Source organism: Coregonus clupeaformis, chromosome 30, assembly GCF_020615455.1.
Source record: "Coregonus clupeaformis isolate EN_2021a chromosome 30, ASM2061545v1, whole genome shotgun sequence".
NCBI lineage: Eukaryota > Metazoa > Chordata > Actinopteri > Salmoniformes > Salmonidae > Coregonus > Coregonus clupeaformis.
The window spans coordinates 4,502,515-4,520,156 of NC_059221.1; the positions used below are offsets into that span (position 1 = coordinate 4,502,515).

The 17,642-nt window shown below is 43.6% G+C and overlaps 1 protein-coding gene across 3 annotated transcripts in view; it reads left to right on the forward strand.

Moving 5' to 3' along the window:
• LOC121545936 overlaps nt 1-17,642 on the forward strand; it is a 92,394-nt gene that overhangs the window by 71,239 nt on the left and 3,513 nt on the right. For all 3 annotated transcript variants that reach the window (XM_041856867.2, XM_045209409.1, XM_041856868.2), the window contains 5 exons: nt 4,325-4,597; nt 5,163-5,357; nt 6,084-6,357; nt 6,831-6,948; nt 7,370-7,514. In XM_041856867.2, coding sequence (XP_041712801.1) covers nt 4,325-4,597; nt 5,163-5,357; nt 6,084-6,357; nt 6,831-6,948; nt 7,370-7,514 — 1,005 coding nt within the window. The remainder of the gene's footprint in view (nt 1-4,324; nt 4,598-5,162; nt 5,358-6,083; nt 6,358-6,830; nt 6,949-7,369; nt 7,515-17,642) is intronic.

The window sequence follows — 17,642 nt, forward strand, 5'->3', positions numbered from 1 at the left end:
TTTGTCTGAAAAAACAAACTCTGCTCACCCGGCGGACTTGGAGATCTGTGGCAAAATCGAGTGTGCCTACTGCGCTGGCCAATCGGATAGCTCAAATCAGATGGGATGGCATATCGCTGCAGAATGCTGTGGTAGCCATGCTGGTTAAGTGTGCCTTGAATTCTAAATAAATCACAGACAGTATCACCAGACAAGCACCCCCACACCATCACACCACCTCCTCCATGCTTCACGGTGGGAACCACACATGCGGAGATCATCCGTTCACCTACTCTGCATCTCACAAAGACACAGCGGTTGGAACCAAAAATCTCAAATTTGGACTCATCAGACCAAAGGACAGATTTCCACCAGTCATTAGACTGTCCATTGCTCGTGTTTCTTGGCCCAATCAAGTCTCTTCTTCTTATTGGTGTCCTTTAGTAGTGGTTTCTTTGCAGCAATTCGACCATGAAGGTCTGATTCACGCAGTCTGAACAGTTGATGTTGAGATGTGTCTGTTACTTGAACTCTGCGAAGCATTATTTGGGCTGCAATCTCTGAGGCTGGTAACTCTAATTAACTTATCCTCTGCAGCAGAGGTAACTCTGGGTCTTCCTTTCCTGTGGCAGTCCTCATGAGAGCCAGTTTCATCATAGCGCTTGATGGTTTTTGCGACTGCACTTGAAGAAACTTTCAAAGTTCTTGAAATTTTCCGGATTGACTGACTATGTCTTAAAGTAATGATGGACTGTCATTTCTCTTTGCTTATTTGAGCTGTTCTTGCTATAATATGGACTTGGTCTTTTACCAAATAGGGCTATCTTCTGTATACCACCCCTACCAGAACACAACTGATTGGCTCAAACGCATTAAGAAGGAAATAAATTCCACAAATTAACTTTTAACAAGGCACACCTGTTAATTGAAATGCATTCCAGGTGACTACCTCATGAAGTTGGTTGAGAGAATGCCAAGAGTATGCAAAGCTGTCATCAAGGCAAAGGGTGGGCTACTTTGAAGAATTTTTAATATAAAATATATTTTGATTTGTTTAACACTTTTTTGTTTACTACATGATTCCATATGTGTTATTTCATAGTTGTGATGTCTTCACTATTATTCTACAATGTAGAAAATAGTAAAAATAAAGAAAAACCCTGGAATGAGTAGGTGTGTCCAAACTTTTGACTGGTACTGTATATATATGTATATGTTACTGCTCGACTAAAACAGTCTCTGTCGACCAACAGCCGAACGACCAAACAATCGACCAGTCGACTAATTGGGGTCAGCCCTAGTGTTCCTTATATGTAGGCTTTGGATTGAACGAAACGGCACTCACTTTTTTCTATAGAGCACTTGGAAACAACTGCACTGTGAAACCTATCATTACAACAATTATTATCTGGGTGTTTTTTTCCCTGGTCGCACTGATGCTCCCAAAATAAAATGTCAGGTTACACAGCAAAATATCAAAGAGCATATGCGACCAAAATAGTTGCACTTTAGAGCCCTGTGGTTGATAGTGTTTCTGTGACCCATTGTGCTTGGGTTGTGGATTGCTCTGTTCAGGTATATCTGTCATAATATTGCTTGTCTTTCTGTCATGGTCTTGACTCCAGATATGTGGTGGACGTTTTGAGTGTTGATGAAGCGTGGTTATCTGAATGGCAGTTTTATTGCTTTGGTCTGTGTTCTTTGTAGTCTGTTCATTTGATTTGTGGAAGTTGTAATCCAGGCAGGTAGTACATATTCAAGGATTGATCTGATGTAACTGGTGTAAACTTTTTTAATGGTTTCAGGTGCTGCTCTGTGTTTCCTTCCACAAAGTGTTTTTAAGTGATTGATCCTCTTCAGTCCTTCGGTTCTCAATATGGGTTATCCACAACATGTTTCTTAGAAATGTTACACCCAGGAACTTGGCATCTTTTTTCCATTTTCATTGTTTCATTATACAATTTGAGGGTAATGGATTTCTTTGGTTTTAGGTTTGTGTTTCTGGTGAATAAGATGCACTGTGTCTTTTGAGTGTTTAGTTTCACTCCCCACATGGATGACCTCTTAAAAAAAAATATCTATGCACTTGGTGTGTTTTGTGGAAGCTAGTTGTTGTGGACATTTGGAGCTGGTCCAGTAGCAGAAGTCGTCGGCAAATTGTGATACCTGTCCGACATAGGGTGAGGTGGGGGGTAGTAAATGCCTGAGATGTAGATGTTTCATAGAAGTGGGCTGAGGACTGCACCTTGAGGGACCCCAGCTTCTGGGCTGAATGGTGGAGAGATGGCTGTGGAAACCTTGACTTTGATTAGGCTGTTATGGAGGAATCTTGAGATGATATTTCTGATTGAGTGCGGGAGTTGGAGGTTGTCTGCTAGTCTGTGGCACAAAATTATCCTTTTGACCGGTGTGATTTATATACCTCAATGGGCGGGACCAGCAGCTGCTGCGGGAGGATCTGCAAATAAAATATGAACTGTCATTGGTCTATTATAATCAGATCAGATTATTACGTAATGGTCTGGGCCAAAACTCGACCCGCCCAAAACTAGCTGAAATTCCAGCCGTTTAAAAAATTAAAAACTACTCTTACACAATTAGAGCATTATCATTTTCACAATTTCAGAGTGTTATTCCGACCTCTGCACTGCCCCTTTACAAATAAATCAAAGCCATATCAGACGCAATGATTGTTCAGTTGGAAGTGCAAAGAAACATTTACTGCCTTGCAGCCAGCTACTGCTTTTGCTCCTCATTGCCTAAAGTGAAAGTGAAACTCGTTGTAGAAAGATGAGGTCCAAGTTTCCCACTTGGAAAGTATCAAAACCAACTAATAGGAAGCTCCATGCAGAAAACGTATGCACATTTTTTATTCTGAGGCTCAGAGATTCCGAGTTGTCTTGAACACACCATTACCATTCTGCCAGCAGCACAAATGATGACGTTTGTATATAATGAGGAAGCCTGCATTTAAAAACATTGCAACGTTGATAATTAATTAAAAATATATTACATTTTATAAATTGCCATTTTTATTGTGCTTTTAAGCAAATGCAAGAAGGAATTTATGAAAACCAAAGTATGCTTAAAAAAAAAAAAAAAACATTTTAAGACCACTATTAAAAAATACAATGTTCAGACTGGTATGTTCACAAAATTGTGCTGTAGAGACAAAAAATTTTTTTGCAGAGGTGTTGGAAGGACTCCTACAGACAGCGAGTCACTTGGCTGTGGCTTGATATATACAGCAGGCAGACAGGCATCAAGGCATTCAGTTACTGTTCGATTGAATGTTAGGTCACTCGTTTTGCCCATTCTAAGGGACTTTGAGCGTTGTATGATCGCCGGTGCCAGGCGCAGCGGTTCCAGTATCTCAGAAACCGACAGCCTCCTGGGCTTATCACACACGACAGTGTCTAGGGTTTACCGAGAATGGTGCAACAAACAAACAAAAATCTAGTCAGCGGCAGTCCTGTGGGCAAAAACGGTTAGTTGATGAGAGGTCGAAGGAGAATGGCAAGAATCATGCAAGCTAAGAGGCGGGCCACAAACAGGCAAATAACGGCGCAGTACAACAGTGATGTGCAGAACGGCATCTCGGAACGCACAACTCGTCCGTCCTTGTCACGGGTGGGCTATTGCAGCAGACGACCACACCTGGTTCAACTCCTATCAGCTAAAAACAAGAAGAAGCGGCTTCAGTGGGCACACAATCACCAACACTGGTCAATTGAGGAGTGGAAAAACATTGCCTGGTCTGACGAATCCCAGTTCCTGTTGCGTCATGCTGATGGCAGAGTCAGGATTTGGCGTAAGCAGCATGAGTCCACGACCCCATCCTGCCTGGTGTCAACTGGCAGTGGTGTAATGGTGTGGGGAATGTTTTCCAGGCACACGTTACGTTCAGGCTGTTCTGGAGGCAAAGGGGGGTCCGACCCGGTACTAGATGGGTGTACCTAATAAACTGAGAGTATATCTGGTGTCATTTCATGGGGACTGAGGAATACAGAGTGTTGCTGGCCCATTCCATTGGCCCCAATGCAATACGCTGTATATTAATTAAGTATTGGCTTAGAGAAAACTATTTTTTGTGCTTAGGTAAAAGTGGGGTTAGAAGTACTAGGTAGCGTCTGTAGAATCAGCAACGCACTATAAATTACATATTGGCTTATAGAGAAGAAAACAGCCCATGGCCCAGTCCCACAGGTGAGACAAGGGGCCATTGGCACAACTAGGGCCGCCGTGAGGTCATTCATCTCTACTTCATGTTTGAGTGTGATTTCTTTTTTTTTGTGGAAAAATGTCAATGCCTTACATTTTCCAGTTGCTTCTGTCTTCCACTCAGACTACTGCAGCGATGGCACGCCCAGGCCCAACGCAGCGCCAGAGAGCAGAACACCATCATAGCCATGAAGACGCAGAGGCACAGAAGAACTCAGCTTGGGGCCTTTACTTCCTGGAAGGAGCGTGTCCTCTACCAGCAGAGCTTAGCCAGGGCAGTAGCACGCCACTGGAGACAGAGGGCACTCGAAAGCAGGGCAGCCAGCCACCGCATCACCTGTCTGACATGGTACTCCTTCACCCAGTGGAGATGGGCGCTACACAGGCGGAGAGACAGGTATTAGGTATACCAAATAAGTAGACAAATAAATTATGTTTTAAGGTGCAGAAGATAACTAATGTACCATACACTGTAAAATACAATTTGAACAGGCAACATACTTGCCTGGCAACATAAGTGTCTTTTATTTATTTATTTATTTATTTATTTAACCTTTATTTAACTAGACAAGTCAGTCAAGAACAAATTCTTATTTACAATGACGGCCTACACCGGCCAAACCCAGACGACGCTGGGCCAATTGTGCGCTGCCCTATGGGACTCCCAATCACGGCCGGTTGTGATACAGCCTGGAATCGAACCAGGGGGTCTGTAGTGACGCCTCAAGCACTGAGATGCAGTGCCTTAGACCGCTGCGCCACTCGGGGTCTGTGCAGTTAGCATACCTTTCATATTCTGACTTGGAAACACGAGGTGTGAGTTTCCTACTTGAACAGTATCAGAATCAACCAATACGAAGCTCAACGCAAGAAACGGTTGACTACATAGTGCTAAATACTTTTTCATGATTGTCTGCTTCATGTCATATAATAATATTGACGTCCATGTGTGTGCTCCCTAGGCGCCAGCGGGCGAGGGCGCTGGGTAGGGAGTGGGCGCGGCGTGCCAAGCAGAGCGTGGATGACCAGGAGAGGGCGACGGAGCTCTTTCAGCAGAGACAGAGGAGAGACATCACAGAGAGGTTCTACTACTGGGTCACAGCCCATCAGTCCTCACTGACCAGTTTGGTATTCCACAACCAGACTCTGTGCAAGAGGTGTGATGATGGGGAAGTGTGTGTGTGTGTGTGTGTGTGTGTGTGTGTGTGTGTGTGTGTGTGTGTGTGTGCTGTGTTGCCTTACGACTCAAACTGAATTCTTCCACTGCTCTATATATTTCAGTCTGAGACAGCCGTCGTTGAAGTTGTTTGGGGTGACGTCAAAATGAGGGGTGTTGTACAAAACATAGTTATCAGCAATTGGATTATCTCTAACCAATCCGAGTATCCAACCCAATGACGAATTTTCGAAACGCCGCTTTACCTAAGTGTGTTCTGGCTCTGGCCCAACGCATCGGTTTCTGGGAGCAATCAGAATGTTTAGATTGTGTTTGCGTTCTAGAAATCGCCGGGTAGGTACTCAGTTCCAGACTCATTGCGGAGACGAAACTAAAGTCTGTGGGCGTGGCGTGGCGTAGCGTTTGGCCGGAGCAAGGGGTTTGGGTAGCCAGGCAATGTGTTGTGCGTGTGTGACTGTGTGTGTGAGAGAGAAAATGTAACTAATCATTTGTCCTTGAATATGAAAATAAACATTTGCCCGACAATATCAAAGCAGTGTGCCATGCATTCCAGTACTAGTTTGCTACTTGATTTTTCTCAGAACTGCATGTACTATATTTCACAAAGGGACATTCCTCCAATAACTTTTGAGTGGATTGGACAAGTAATTCTGTGTAGCATTCAGATTTACGCTCACCTCTTTTCACTTCTCTTTCTCCCGTGCAGGGTTTTCCAGAGCTGGCAAGCCTACACCGGCCCTGCCCTGGCACGTAGGCACAGAGGTGCCAGGTTCCATCTTGGCAGAGCCAGGAGGCTGGTGGCCCTGTGTTTTACCCACTGGAGGAGTGAGCTGGAGCAGGCTCGAAACAGACAGAAGGTCCTGGAGCAGAGACTGAAACACATACACTTCAAACTCACTGCTGTCACCATAAACCACTGGAGAACGGCCACTAGAGGGTGCATAGCGCTCAAAAACTTCAACAGAGGGACAATACGTCAGGTGCAGCATCCCTTCCCTTTTATACACACAGGTCCCATCTCGACACAACCCTAAGGCTTTAGCCCTTTTGGCACATGCACATTTGAGAGGACTGCTGAAAAATCATAGAATTAGATGATTGTCAAATCATTCAATAATTCATTATCAATGATTTTCATTCTATTTCTATGGGGGAAAACAACAAGCCACACCAAGCCTATCTGAGAAAAAGGAACTAGGAAAGAAGTTGCAGTACTACCATATTTCTAATACTAATCCAATTCTTTCAGTTTCACACAACTGCAAAAGGGGTAGTGGTTGTTTCTGGACAGGGTCATATTCACATATTTAGCAGGAACTGAAGGAAGGTGACATCAATAAGGTGACATCTTCATGGATCAAAATAAAAAAGACTTTTGTGTCGACCTAACAAGACTCATTCAATCTGTGTTGTACTTTCCCATCAGTAAGTATCCAGTGTGTGTTTGTTTTAGTGTTTTGATCACTGGAGAGAGAGGACACACACATCCAGAGCAGTCCCTATGCTGTGTGTACAGAGAGAGAGGAGAGCAGCACGGGAAGTTCTGCTAGGCTGGTGGCAGTGGACCAAAGGTAGCGACATGATTTGTAATGTATCATTCTCTAACACATTGAACAGAGGGACTGTTTAATATGTGGTGTTGCCTTTGTTTGAGAGCCAAGTGGCTATAAGGTTCCATATTTCAGCGTTTCTCAATCCATTCCTGGGGATCCCCAGGGTGTGTACATTTTTGTTCTAACCCTGTACTAGCAAACCTGATTCAAGGGAATCAGCTTGGTGATTGATTCATTAGTTAGGTGTTTGGGTGTGCTAATGCAGGGCTGAAATAAAAAGGTGCACATCCGGGTGTGCAACCAAGGAATGGATGGAGAAATGCTGCCATATTCCAATGTGTCGCATTCACATGGGTGAAGTATGGCAAAGTATGGCAGCCATTTTGTGCTGAAGCACTCCCTGATCCCCACCCACACACGGTCTGTTTGTGTTGGTCAGAGTCTAGAGGCCAGAGGCAGATGGGGGAGGCAGTGTGGTTGTGGCTAGAGGGTCGCAGAGTGACCAGTGCCTTCCAACTGTGGCTCAGAGTCCACCGTCGCCACCAAGAGGCCTCACGGCTGGGCCGGGCTCACCTAGTGCGCAGGTATGCTGTTGGTTTTAACCTGTTAGATGTACAGTGCATTTGGAAAGTATTCAGACCTCTTGACTTTTTCCACATTTTGTTATGTTACAGCCTTATTCTAAAATAGATTCAATTGTATTTTTTCCTTATCAATCTACACACAATACCCCATAATGACAAAGCAAAAACAGGTTTGAGAAATTGTTACAAAATGTATTAAAAAGAAAAAAACGTAAATATCACATAAGTATTCAGACCCTTTACTCAGTACTTTGTTGAAGCACCTTTGGCAGCAAATACAGCCTCGAGTCTTCTTGGGTATGACGCTACAAGCTTGGCACACCTGTATTTGGGGAGTTTCTCCCATTCTTCTCTGCAGATCCTCTCAAGCACTGTCAGGTTGGATTGGGAGCATCGCTGGACAGCTATTTTCAGGTCTCTCCAGAGATGTTCGATCCGGTTCAAGTCCAGGCTCTGGTTGGGCCACTCAAGGACATTCAGAGACTTGTCCCGAAGCCACTCCTGCGTTGTCTTGGCTGTGTGCTTAGGGCCGTTGTCCTGTTGGAAGGTGAACCTTCGTCCCAGTCTGAGGTCGTGAGCACTCTGGAGCAGGTTTTCATCAAGGATCTCTCTGTACTTTGCTCCGTTCATCTTTCCCTCGATCCTGACTAGTCTCCCAGTCCCTGCCGCTGAAAAACATCCCCACAGCATGATGCTGCCACCACCATGCTTCACCGTAGGGATGGTGCCAGGTTTCCTCCAGACGTGACGCTTGGCATTCAGGCCAAAAAGTTCAATCTTGGTTTCATCAGACCAGAGAATCTTGTTTCTCATGGTCTGAGAGTCCTGTAGGTGCCTTTAGGCAAACTCCAAGCGGGCTGTCATGTGCCTTTTACTGAGGAGTGGCTTCCGTCTGGCCACTCTACCATATAGACCTGATTGGTGGAGTGCTGCAGAGATGGTTGTCCTTCTGGAAGGTTCTCCCATCTCCACAGAGGAATTCTGGAGCTCTATCAGAGTGACCATCGGGTTCTTCGTCACCTCCCTGACCAAGGCCCTTCTCCCCCGATTTCTCCGTTTGGCCGGGAGGCCAGCTCTGGGAAGAGTCTTGGTGGTTCCAAACTTCTTCCATTTAAGAATGATGGAGGCAACTGTGTTCTTGGGGACCTTCAAAGCTGCAGAAATGTTTTGGTACCCTTCCCCAGATCTGTGCTTCGACACAATCCTGTCTCGGAGTTCTACGGACAATTCCTTCGACCTCATGGCTTGGTTTTTGCTCTTACATGCACTGTCAACTGTGGGAGCTTATATAGACAGGTGTGTGCCTTTCCAAATCATGTCCAATCAATTGAATTTACCACAAGTGGACTCCAATTAAGTTGTAGAAACATCTCAAGGATGATCAATGGAAACAGGATGCACCTGAGCTAAATTTCGAGTCTCATAGCAAAGGGTCTGAATACTTATGTAAATAAGGTATCTGTTTTATATTTGTAATACATTTGTAAAAATTTCTAAAAACCTGTTTGCGCTTTGTCATTATGGGGTATGGTGTGTAGATTGATTAATAAGCCTGTAACGTAACAAAATGTGGAAAAAGTCAACGGGTCTGAATACTTTCCGAATGAATACCATAAGTATTCACCCCCCTGGATTTTTTTCCACATTGTGTTGTGTTACAAAGTGGGATTTAATTTAATTTAGATTTTTTGTCATTGAATTACACAAAATATTCTGTAATGTCTAAGTGGAAGAAAAATTCAACAAAAATAAACAAAATAATTAATGAAAAATAAAACGAACATTCCTTGATTAGATAAGTATTCACCCTCGAGTCAATACAGGTTATAATAATATAATAAATATAATATGCCATTTAGCGGCGCTTTTATCCAAAGCGACTTACAGTCATGTGTGCATACATTTTTACGTATGGGTGGTCCCGGGGATCAAACCCACTACCCTGGCGTTACAAGCGCCATGCTCTACCAATTGAGCTACAGAGGACCACAGGTTAGAGACACCTTTGGCAGATTACAGCTGTGAGTTTTCTTGGGTAAGTTTCAGGCAGGTAGCCTAGCGGTTAAGAGTGTTGGGCCAGTGATCGAAAGGTCGCTGGTTTGAATCCCTGAGCCGACTAGGTGAAAAATCTGCCGATGTACCCTTGAGCAAGGTACTTAACCCTAATTGCTCATGTAAGTCGCTCTGGATAAGTGCGTCTGCTGAATGACTAAAAGGTAAATGTAAGAGCTTTACACACCTGGATTGAGTAATATTTGCCCATTTATTATTTGCTAAATTCTTCAAGTTCTGTCAAGGTGATGGGGATCATGGCTAGACTGCAATTTTCAAGTCTTGCCATAGATTTTCAAGCAGATTTAAGTCAAAACTGTAAGCAACTCCAGTGTGTCTTAGGTTTTTGTCCTGCTGAAAGGTTAATTCCTCTCCCAGTGTCTGGTGTAAATCAAACTGAAGCAGGTTTTCCTCTAGGAATTTTCCTGTGCTTAGCTCCATCCCATTTCTTTTTATCCTGAAAAACTCCCCAGTCTTTGCTGAGGTCAAGCATACTCATACCATGATGCAGCCACCACCAAGCTTGAAAGTAAGGAGACAGTTACTCAGTGTGTTGGATTTGCCCCAAACATAACGCTTTGCATTTAGGACAAAATGTGTATTAATTTGCCATCTTTTTTGTTTGTTGCAGTATTACTTTAGTGCCTTGTGGCAGGATGCATGTTTTGGGATATTTTCAGTTTGTATATTTCCATTATTTTCCGCTCGGTCATTTAGGTCATTATTGTGAAGTAACTACAATGTTGTTGATCCATCATCAGTTTTCTCCCTTCACAGCCATTGAACTCTGTAGCTGTTTTAAATCACCAATGGCCTCATGGTGACATCCCTGAGCAGTTTCTTTCCTGTCCTGCAGCTCAGTTCAGAAGGACAACTGTATCTTTGTTGTGTCTGGGTGGTTTAATACATCATCCACAGCATAATTATTAACTTGACCATGCTTAAAGAAATATACAATGTCTGATTTGAAAAGCTCCCTGGTCTTTGCAGTTGAATCTGTGCTTGAAATTCAATACTTGACTGAGGGACCTTACATATGTTGTATGTATGGGGGACAGAGGAAGGGGTAGTCATAAAAAAATAATGTCAACAGCTATTATTTCACACAGATTGAGTCCATGTAACTTAATATGTGATTTGTTAAGCCAAATTGTACCCCTGAACTAATTTAGGTTTGCCAAAACAAAAGGGGTGAATACTTTTGCAACAACTGTTTTAGTTATTTAATTTGTTAACATTTGTAGAATTTTCTTTTCACTTTGACATTATGGAGTATTTTGTGTAGATCAACGACCAAAAAATCACAACTAAATCCATTTAAATCCCACTTTGTATGCAATAAAATGTGAAAATGTTCAACTAAAATGTAATTTTAAATGTAATCTATGTAAATCCATAAGTAATTATTTATCTTGAGAGTGCCATAAACAATAACTAGTAATTCTGCATACTCCCAATAAATGTAATGGCAGTGGGTTCAGAACAAGTCCAGAGTGTCTGCTAAATGACTAAAATGTAAAAAAAAAAAAAAGGTCCTGGATGGCAGGGAGCTCGGCCCCAGTGATGTACTGGGCCTTACGCACTACCCTCTGTAGCGCCTTGCGGTCGGATGCCAAGCAGTTTTCATACCCGAGTGGCGCAGTGTTCTAAGACAGGCTCTGTCGTAGCCGGCCACGACCGGGAGACCCATGGGGTGGTGCACAATTGGCCCAGCGTCATCCATGGTAGGAGAGGGAATGGCCGGCAGGGATGTAGCTCAGTTGGTAGAGCATGGCGTTTGCAACGCCAGGGTTGTGGGTTCGATTCCCACGGGGGAACCACACTGCCAGGTCACTGACGACCTCCCTATAGGCTGTCTCATCAGTGCCTAAAATTAACATCTGCCAAATGCGGGTAGATTTTGGCATTGGCAGGCAGTGGTGAAAAAAGTACTCAATTGTCATACTTGAGTTAAAGTAAAGATACCTTAATAGAAAATGACTCAAGTAAAAGTGAAAGTCACCCAGTAAAATACTACTTGAGTAAAAGTTTAAAAGTATTTGGTTTTAAATATACTTAAGTATCAAAAGTAAAAGTATAAACCATTTAAAATTCCTTATATTAAGCAAACCAGATGGCACAATGTTCTTGTTATTTTTTATTGATGGATAGCCAGGGGCACCTCCAACACTCAGACATAATTAACAAACAAAGCATTTGTGTTTAGTGAGTCTGCCAAATCAGAGGCAGTAGGGATGACCAGGGACGTTCTCTTGATAAGTGTGTGAATTGGACTATTTTCGTGTCAAAATGTAAAGAGTACTTTTGGGTGTCAGGAAAATGTTTGGAGTAAAAAGTACATTATTTTCTTTAGGAATGTAGTGAAGTAAAAGTAAAAGTTGGCAAAAATATAAATAGTAAAGTAAAGTAGAGTACAGATACCCCAAAAAACGACTTAAGTAATATTTGAAAGTATTTTTACTTAAGTACTTTACACAACTGTTGGCAGGTAATATGTCTATTTCACCAGCCATGTTGGCGGGTGGTCAGGGCTCCACAGTGAGAGCATTTCATTTGCATTTGTGAATAAAAATAGTCAAGTATGATCACATTTATAGTAAGATAAATGCTTCAGTAGCTGTTTTCAAAGTATTTCTGTCGTTGGTAAATTAATCGCACAAAGTAAAATAACTACAAATCCTATAGAGCCTATCCCACCTCGCGCTGCAACACTGACGGGCTGGGGGCTGTGCGCACGCGAAGAGCTGAGTTAAATATTCATTTTTAGAAGCGCTGCGCAAAGGCATAAAAGTTGGTCTAATTTACTTGAAATGAAAGGCTACTAATGTGGGACTTTGTCATTGTGTGTGTATCTTGTCTATTTATATTGTTTTGTTCACAAGCTAGGTTGTTTTTCAATGTTTGAGTTTCAACTGCTAGGTTAGCTTCTTCGGTGGGGTTTATCAGCGGTTGGCATCCAATGATATGGTGCATTACCGCCACCTACTGTACTGGAGTGTGGGCCAGAGACGGATAAACTAAATCCTACCTGCCAGCCCCGTTGCTCTTAAAAAAAGATAACAAAATATTTGAGACTATATCTAATGACGTTCCACTCAATATACTCTTTAAACTAATTTCCTGTATCCCCTTCTCCCTCATACTAGATCTCAGCCTCTCTCTTTCCCTCTGCCTCTGATACTGCCCACACTGTATCAATACATGCTCCACGGTCTCTGTTTCCTAGCAATAATCACACTTTCCTGTTGGATGCTTTCCTATCACATTTAAGGTCTTATTCAACCGGCTGTGTCCCACCCTTAATTTTGTAAAAATAGCCTCCTCTCTTCTGTCCCTTCCTGTCGTCCTCCCCTCCCTGACTAATACGTTTCCTGACTGCCACCCCACATTCCTGCACTACAAATGCTGACCCAGTACATCCTGTCCTTGGATCTTTTGAACCATCTGTGTAAATGGCCACAAAATCCTGATACACAGTATCCAGACGTCTCTTAAACAAATCAGATGGATCAACACCCTCCCTATCTTTCTGTAGTCTCACCAACACTTCTAGATCAACTACTGGATGCTAGGGAAGCAAAGACAACGCTTCTACTAGACAGACTCAATCTCACAGGCACAAACATGACTCGAGTCACATTACCACAGTACCCTCCCGCACTTAAAGGGGCAAGTGAACATTTGTCTCATCTGTGTTATTTCTGTTCAAACACTCAGGTCCCAAAAAATGAAATGTAAGAATATACAGTGCCTTGCAAAAGTATTCATCCCCCTTGGCGTTTTTCCTATTTTGTTGCAGTACAACCTGTAATTTAAATTGATTTTTATTTGGATTTCATGTAATGGACATACACTAAATAGTCAAAATTGGTGAAGTGAAATGAAAAAAATAACTTATTATTATTTTTATTTTATTTTTTTATAACGGAAAAGTGGTGTGTGCATATGTATTCACCCCATTTGCTATGAAGCCCCTAAATAAGATCTGGTGCAACCAATTACCTTCAGAAGTCACATAATTAGTTAGATTGCACACAGGTGGACTTTATTTAAGTGTCACATGATCTGTCACATGATCTCAGTATATATACACCTGTTCTGAAAGGCCCTAGAGTCTGCAACACCACTAAGCAGGGGCACTCCAAACAGGTCAGGGACAAAGTTGTGGAATAGTACAGATCAGGATTGGGTTATAAAAAAATATCCAAAACTTTGAACATCCCACGGAGCACCATTAAATCCATTATTAAGAAATTGAAAGAATATGGCACCACAACAAACCTGCCAAGAGAGGGCCCCCCACCAAAACTCACGGACCAGGCTAGGAGGGCATTAATCAGAGAGGCAACAAAGATAACCCTGAAGGAGCTGCAAAGCTCCACAGCGGAGATTGGAGTACCTGTCCATAGGACCACTTTAAGCCGTACACTCCACAGAGCTGGGCTTTACGGAAGAGTGGCCAGAAAAAAGCCATTGCTTAAAGAAAAAAAATTGCAAACACATTTGGTGTTCGCCAAATGGCATGTGGGAGACTCCCCAAACATATGGAAGAAGGTACTCTGGTCAGATGAGACTAAAATTGAGCTTTTTGGCCATCAAGGAAAACGCTATGTCTGGCGCAAACCCAACACCTCTCATCACCCCGAGAACACCATCCCCATAGTGAAGCATGGTGGTGGCAGCATCATGCTGTGGGGATGGTTTTCAGCAGCAGGGACTGGGAAAGTGGTCAGAATTGAAGGAATGATGGATGGCGCTAAATACAGGAAAATTCTTGAGGGAAACCTGTTTCAGTCTTCCAGAGATTTGAGACTGGGACGGAGGTTCACCTTCGGTCAAGGACCCTAAGCATACTGCTAAAGCAACACTCGAGTGGTTTAAGGGGAAACATTTAAATGTCTTGGAATGGCCTAGTCAAAGCCCAGACCTCAATCCAATTTAGAATCTGTAGTATGACTTAACAATTGCTGTACACCAGCAGAACCCATCCAACTTGAAGGAGCTGGAGCAGTTTTGCCTTGAAGAATGGGCAAAAATCCCAGTGGCTAGATGTGCCAAGCTTATAGAGATATACCCCAAGAGGCTTGCAGCTGTAATTGCTGCAAAAGGTGGCTCTAAAAAGTATTGACTTTGGGGGGGGTGAATAGTTATGCACGCTCAAGTTCAGTTTTTTTGTCTTATTTCTTGTTTGTTTCACAATAAAAATTATTTTGCATCTTCAAAGTGGTAGGCATGTTGTGTAAATCCAATGATTGAAACCCCCCAAAAATCCATTTTAATTCCAAGTTGTAAGGCAGAAAAATAGGAAAAATGCCAACGGGGGTGAATACTTTCGCAAGCCACTGTACCACATTACTTCTTACTAGTAATACATTTACTGTTTTAGAAACATTACAAAGCATGCTCATCTGTTTTTTTGTGTTTTGTTGGTGTAATTTCAGGTAAAAATCTGAGTGGCTGGTAGACTGAAAAGTAAATTTTAGGCACTGTGTCTCATCATTGTCGGTGATCAGGCCAACCACCGTCGTGTCGTCAGCAAACTTAATGAGGGTGTTGGAGTCGTGCGCGGTCACGCAGTCGCAGGTGAACAGGGAGTACAGGAGGGGACTATGCACGCACCCCTGAGGGTCCGCCGTGTTGAGGGTCAGCGAGGCGGATGTGTTGTTGCCTACCCTCACCACCTAGGGGCGGCCCATCAGGAAGTCCAGGATCCAGTTGCAGAGGGAGGTGTTCAGTCCTAGGGTCCTGAGCTTAGTGATAAGCTTGGAGGGCACTATGGTGTTGAATGCGAAGCTGTAGTCAATGAACAGCATTCTCACATACACTATATATACACAAAAGTATGTGGACATCCCTTCAAATTAGTGGATTTGGCTATTTCAGCCACACCCGGTGCTGACAGGTGTATAAAATCGAGCACACAGCCATGAAATCTCCATAGCGTAGAGCGTAAAAATGTCCTCGGTTGCAACACTCACTACGGAGTTCCAAATTGCCTCTGGAAGCAACGTCAGCACAATAACTGTTCGTCGGAAGCTTCATAAAATGGGTTTCCATGGCCGAGCAGCCGCACACCAGCCTAAGATCACCATGCACAATGCCAAGCATTGGCTGGAGTGGTGTAAAGCTCGTCGCCATTGGACTCTGGAACAGAGAAAACGCGTTCTCTGGAATGATGAATCACGCTTCACCATCTGTCAGTCAGACGGATTAATCTGGGTTTGGCGGATGCCAGGAGAACGCTACCTGCCTGAATGCATAGTGCCAACTGTAAAGTTTGGTGGAGGAGGAATAATGATCTGGGCTGTTTTTCATGGTTCAGGCTAGGCCCCTTAGTTCCAGTGAAGGGACTTTGTGGCAACAGTTTGGGGAAGTCCCTTTCCTGTTTCAGCATGACAATGCCCCTGTGCACAAAGCGAGGTCCATACAGAAATGGTTTGTCGAGATCCGTGTGAAAGAACTTGAATGGCCTGCACAGAGCCCTGACCTCAACCCCATCGAACACCTTTGGGATGAATTGGAACGCTGACTGTGAGCCAGGTCTAATCGCCCAACATCAGTCCCCGACCTCACTAATTATCTTGTGGCTGAATGGAAGCAAATCCCCGCAGCAATGTTCCAACATCTAGTGAAAAGCCTTCCCAGAAGAGTGGAGGCTGTTATAGCAGCAAACGGGGGACCAACTCTATATTCATGCCCATGATTTTGGAATAAGATATTAGATGAGCAGCTGTCGACATACTTTTGTTCATGTAGTGTAGGTGTTCCTCTTGTCCAGGTGGGAAAGGCCAGTGTGGAGTGCAATAGAGATTGCGTAATCTGTGGATCTGTTGGGGCGGTATGCGAATTGAAGTGGGTCCAAGGTGTGTGGGCTGATGGTGTTGATGTGAACCATGACCAGTCTTCATGGCTACAGATGGGAGTGCTACGGGGCGTTAGTAATTTTGACAGGTTACCTTGGCGTTCTTGGGCACAGGGACTATGGTGGTCTGCTTGAAACATGTAGGTATTACAGACTGGGTCAGGGAGAGGTTGAAAATGTCGGACACTTGCCATCTGGTCAGTGCATTTTCTGAGTACGCGCCCTGGTAATCTGTCTGGCCCCACGGCATTGTAAATGTTAACCTGTTAAAAGTTCTTACTCACATTCGTTACAGAGAGCGAGGTCACACAGCCATCCAGAACAGCTGGAGCTCACATGCATGGTTCAGTGTTGCTTGCCTCGAAGCGAGCACAGAAGGTATTTAGCTCGTCTGGTAGGCTCGCGGCTGGGTTTCCCTTTGTAATCCGTGATAGTTTGCAAGCCCTGCCACATCTGACGATCATCAGAGCCGGCATAGTAGGATTCGGTCCTAGTCCTGTATTGACGTTTTGACTGTTTGATGGCTTGTCTGAGGTTGTAGCAGGATTTCTTATAAGCGTCCAGATTAGTGTCCGCCTTTTGCTCAGTGCGGATGTTGCCTGTAATCCATGGTTTCTGGTTGGGATATATACGTATGGTCCCTGTGGGGACGGCGTCATCAATGCACTTATTAATGAAGCCGGTGACTGATGTAGTAAATTCCTCAGTTATCGGATGAATCCCGGAACATATTTCAGTCTATGCTAGCGAAACAGTCCTGTAGCCTAGCATCCGCTTCATCGAACCACTTCCGTATTGAGCTACTTCCTGTTTGAGTTTTTGCTTGTAAGCAGGAATCGGGAGGATAGTTATGATCAGATTTGCCAAATATGTTCTAGCAAAGATGTGTCCGTAGCAGATTGCTAAACTGTATTGAAAACAATTGCTTTCTGGTCACTAATCTTGGTCAACAGTCAAGATGCGCAACGTTTTGGTTTTGAAGCACAGATTAGAAATTGGTGCAATGCCATAGGCCTATGTTAGAGACCAGGTCGAATAAGCAAAGGTATGCTGCATGGAGAGTAATCCACGGAGACTCTGTGCCACAAAATGAGTGACAAAACATTACAAAACCTGGCCAGATCATTTCAAGTCATCAGTCTCAAGTTAAAGTCGAGTCCCCAGTCCTTGAGGCTCCAAATCAAGTTTGAAGTTATTTTATTTTCTATCAAGTC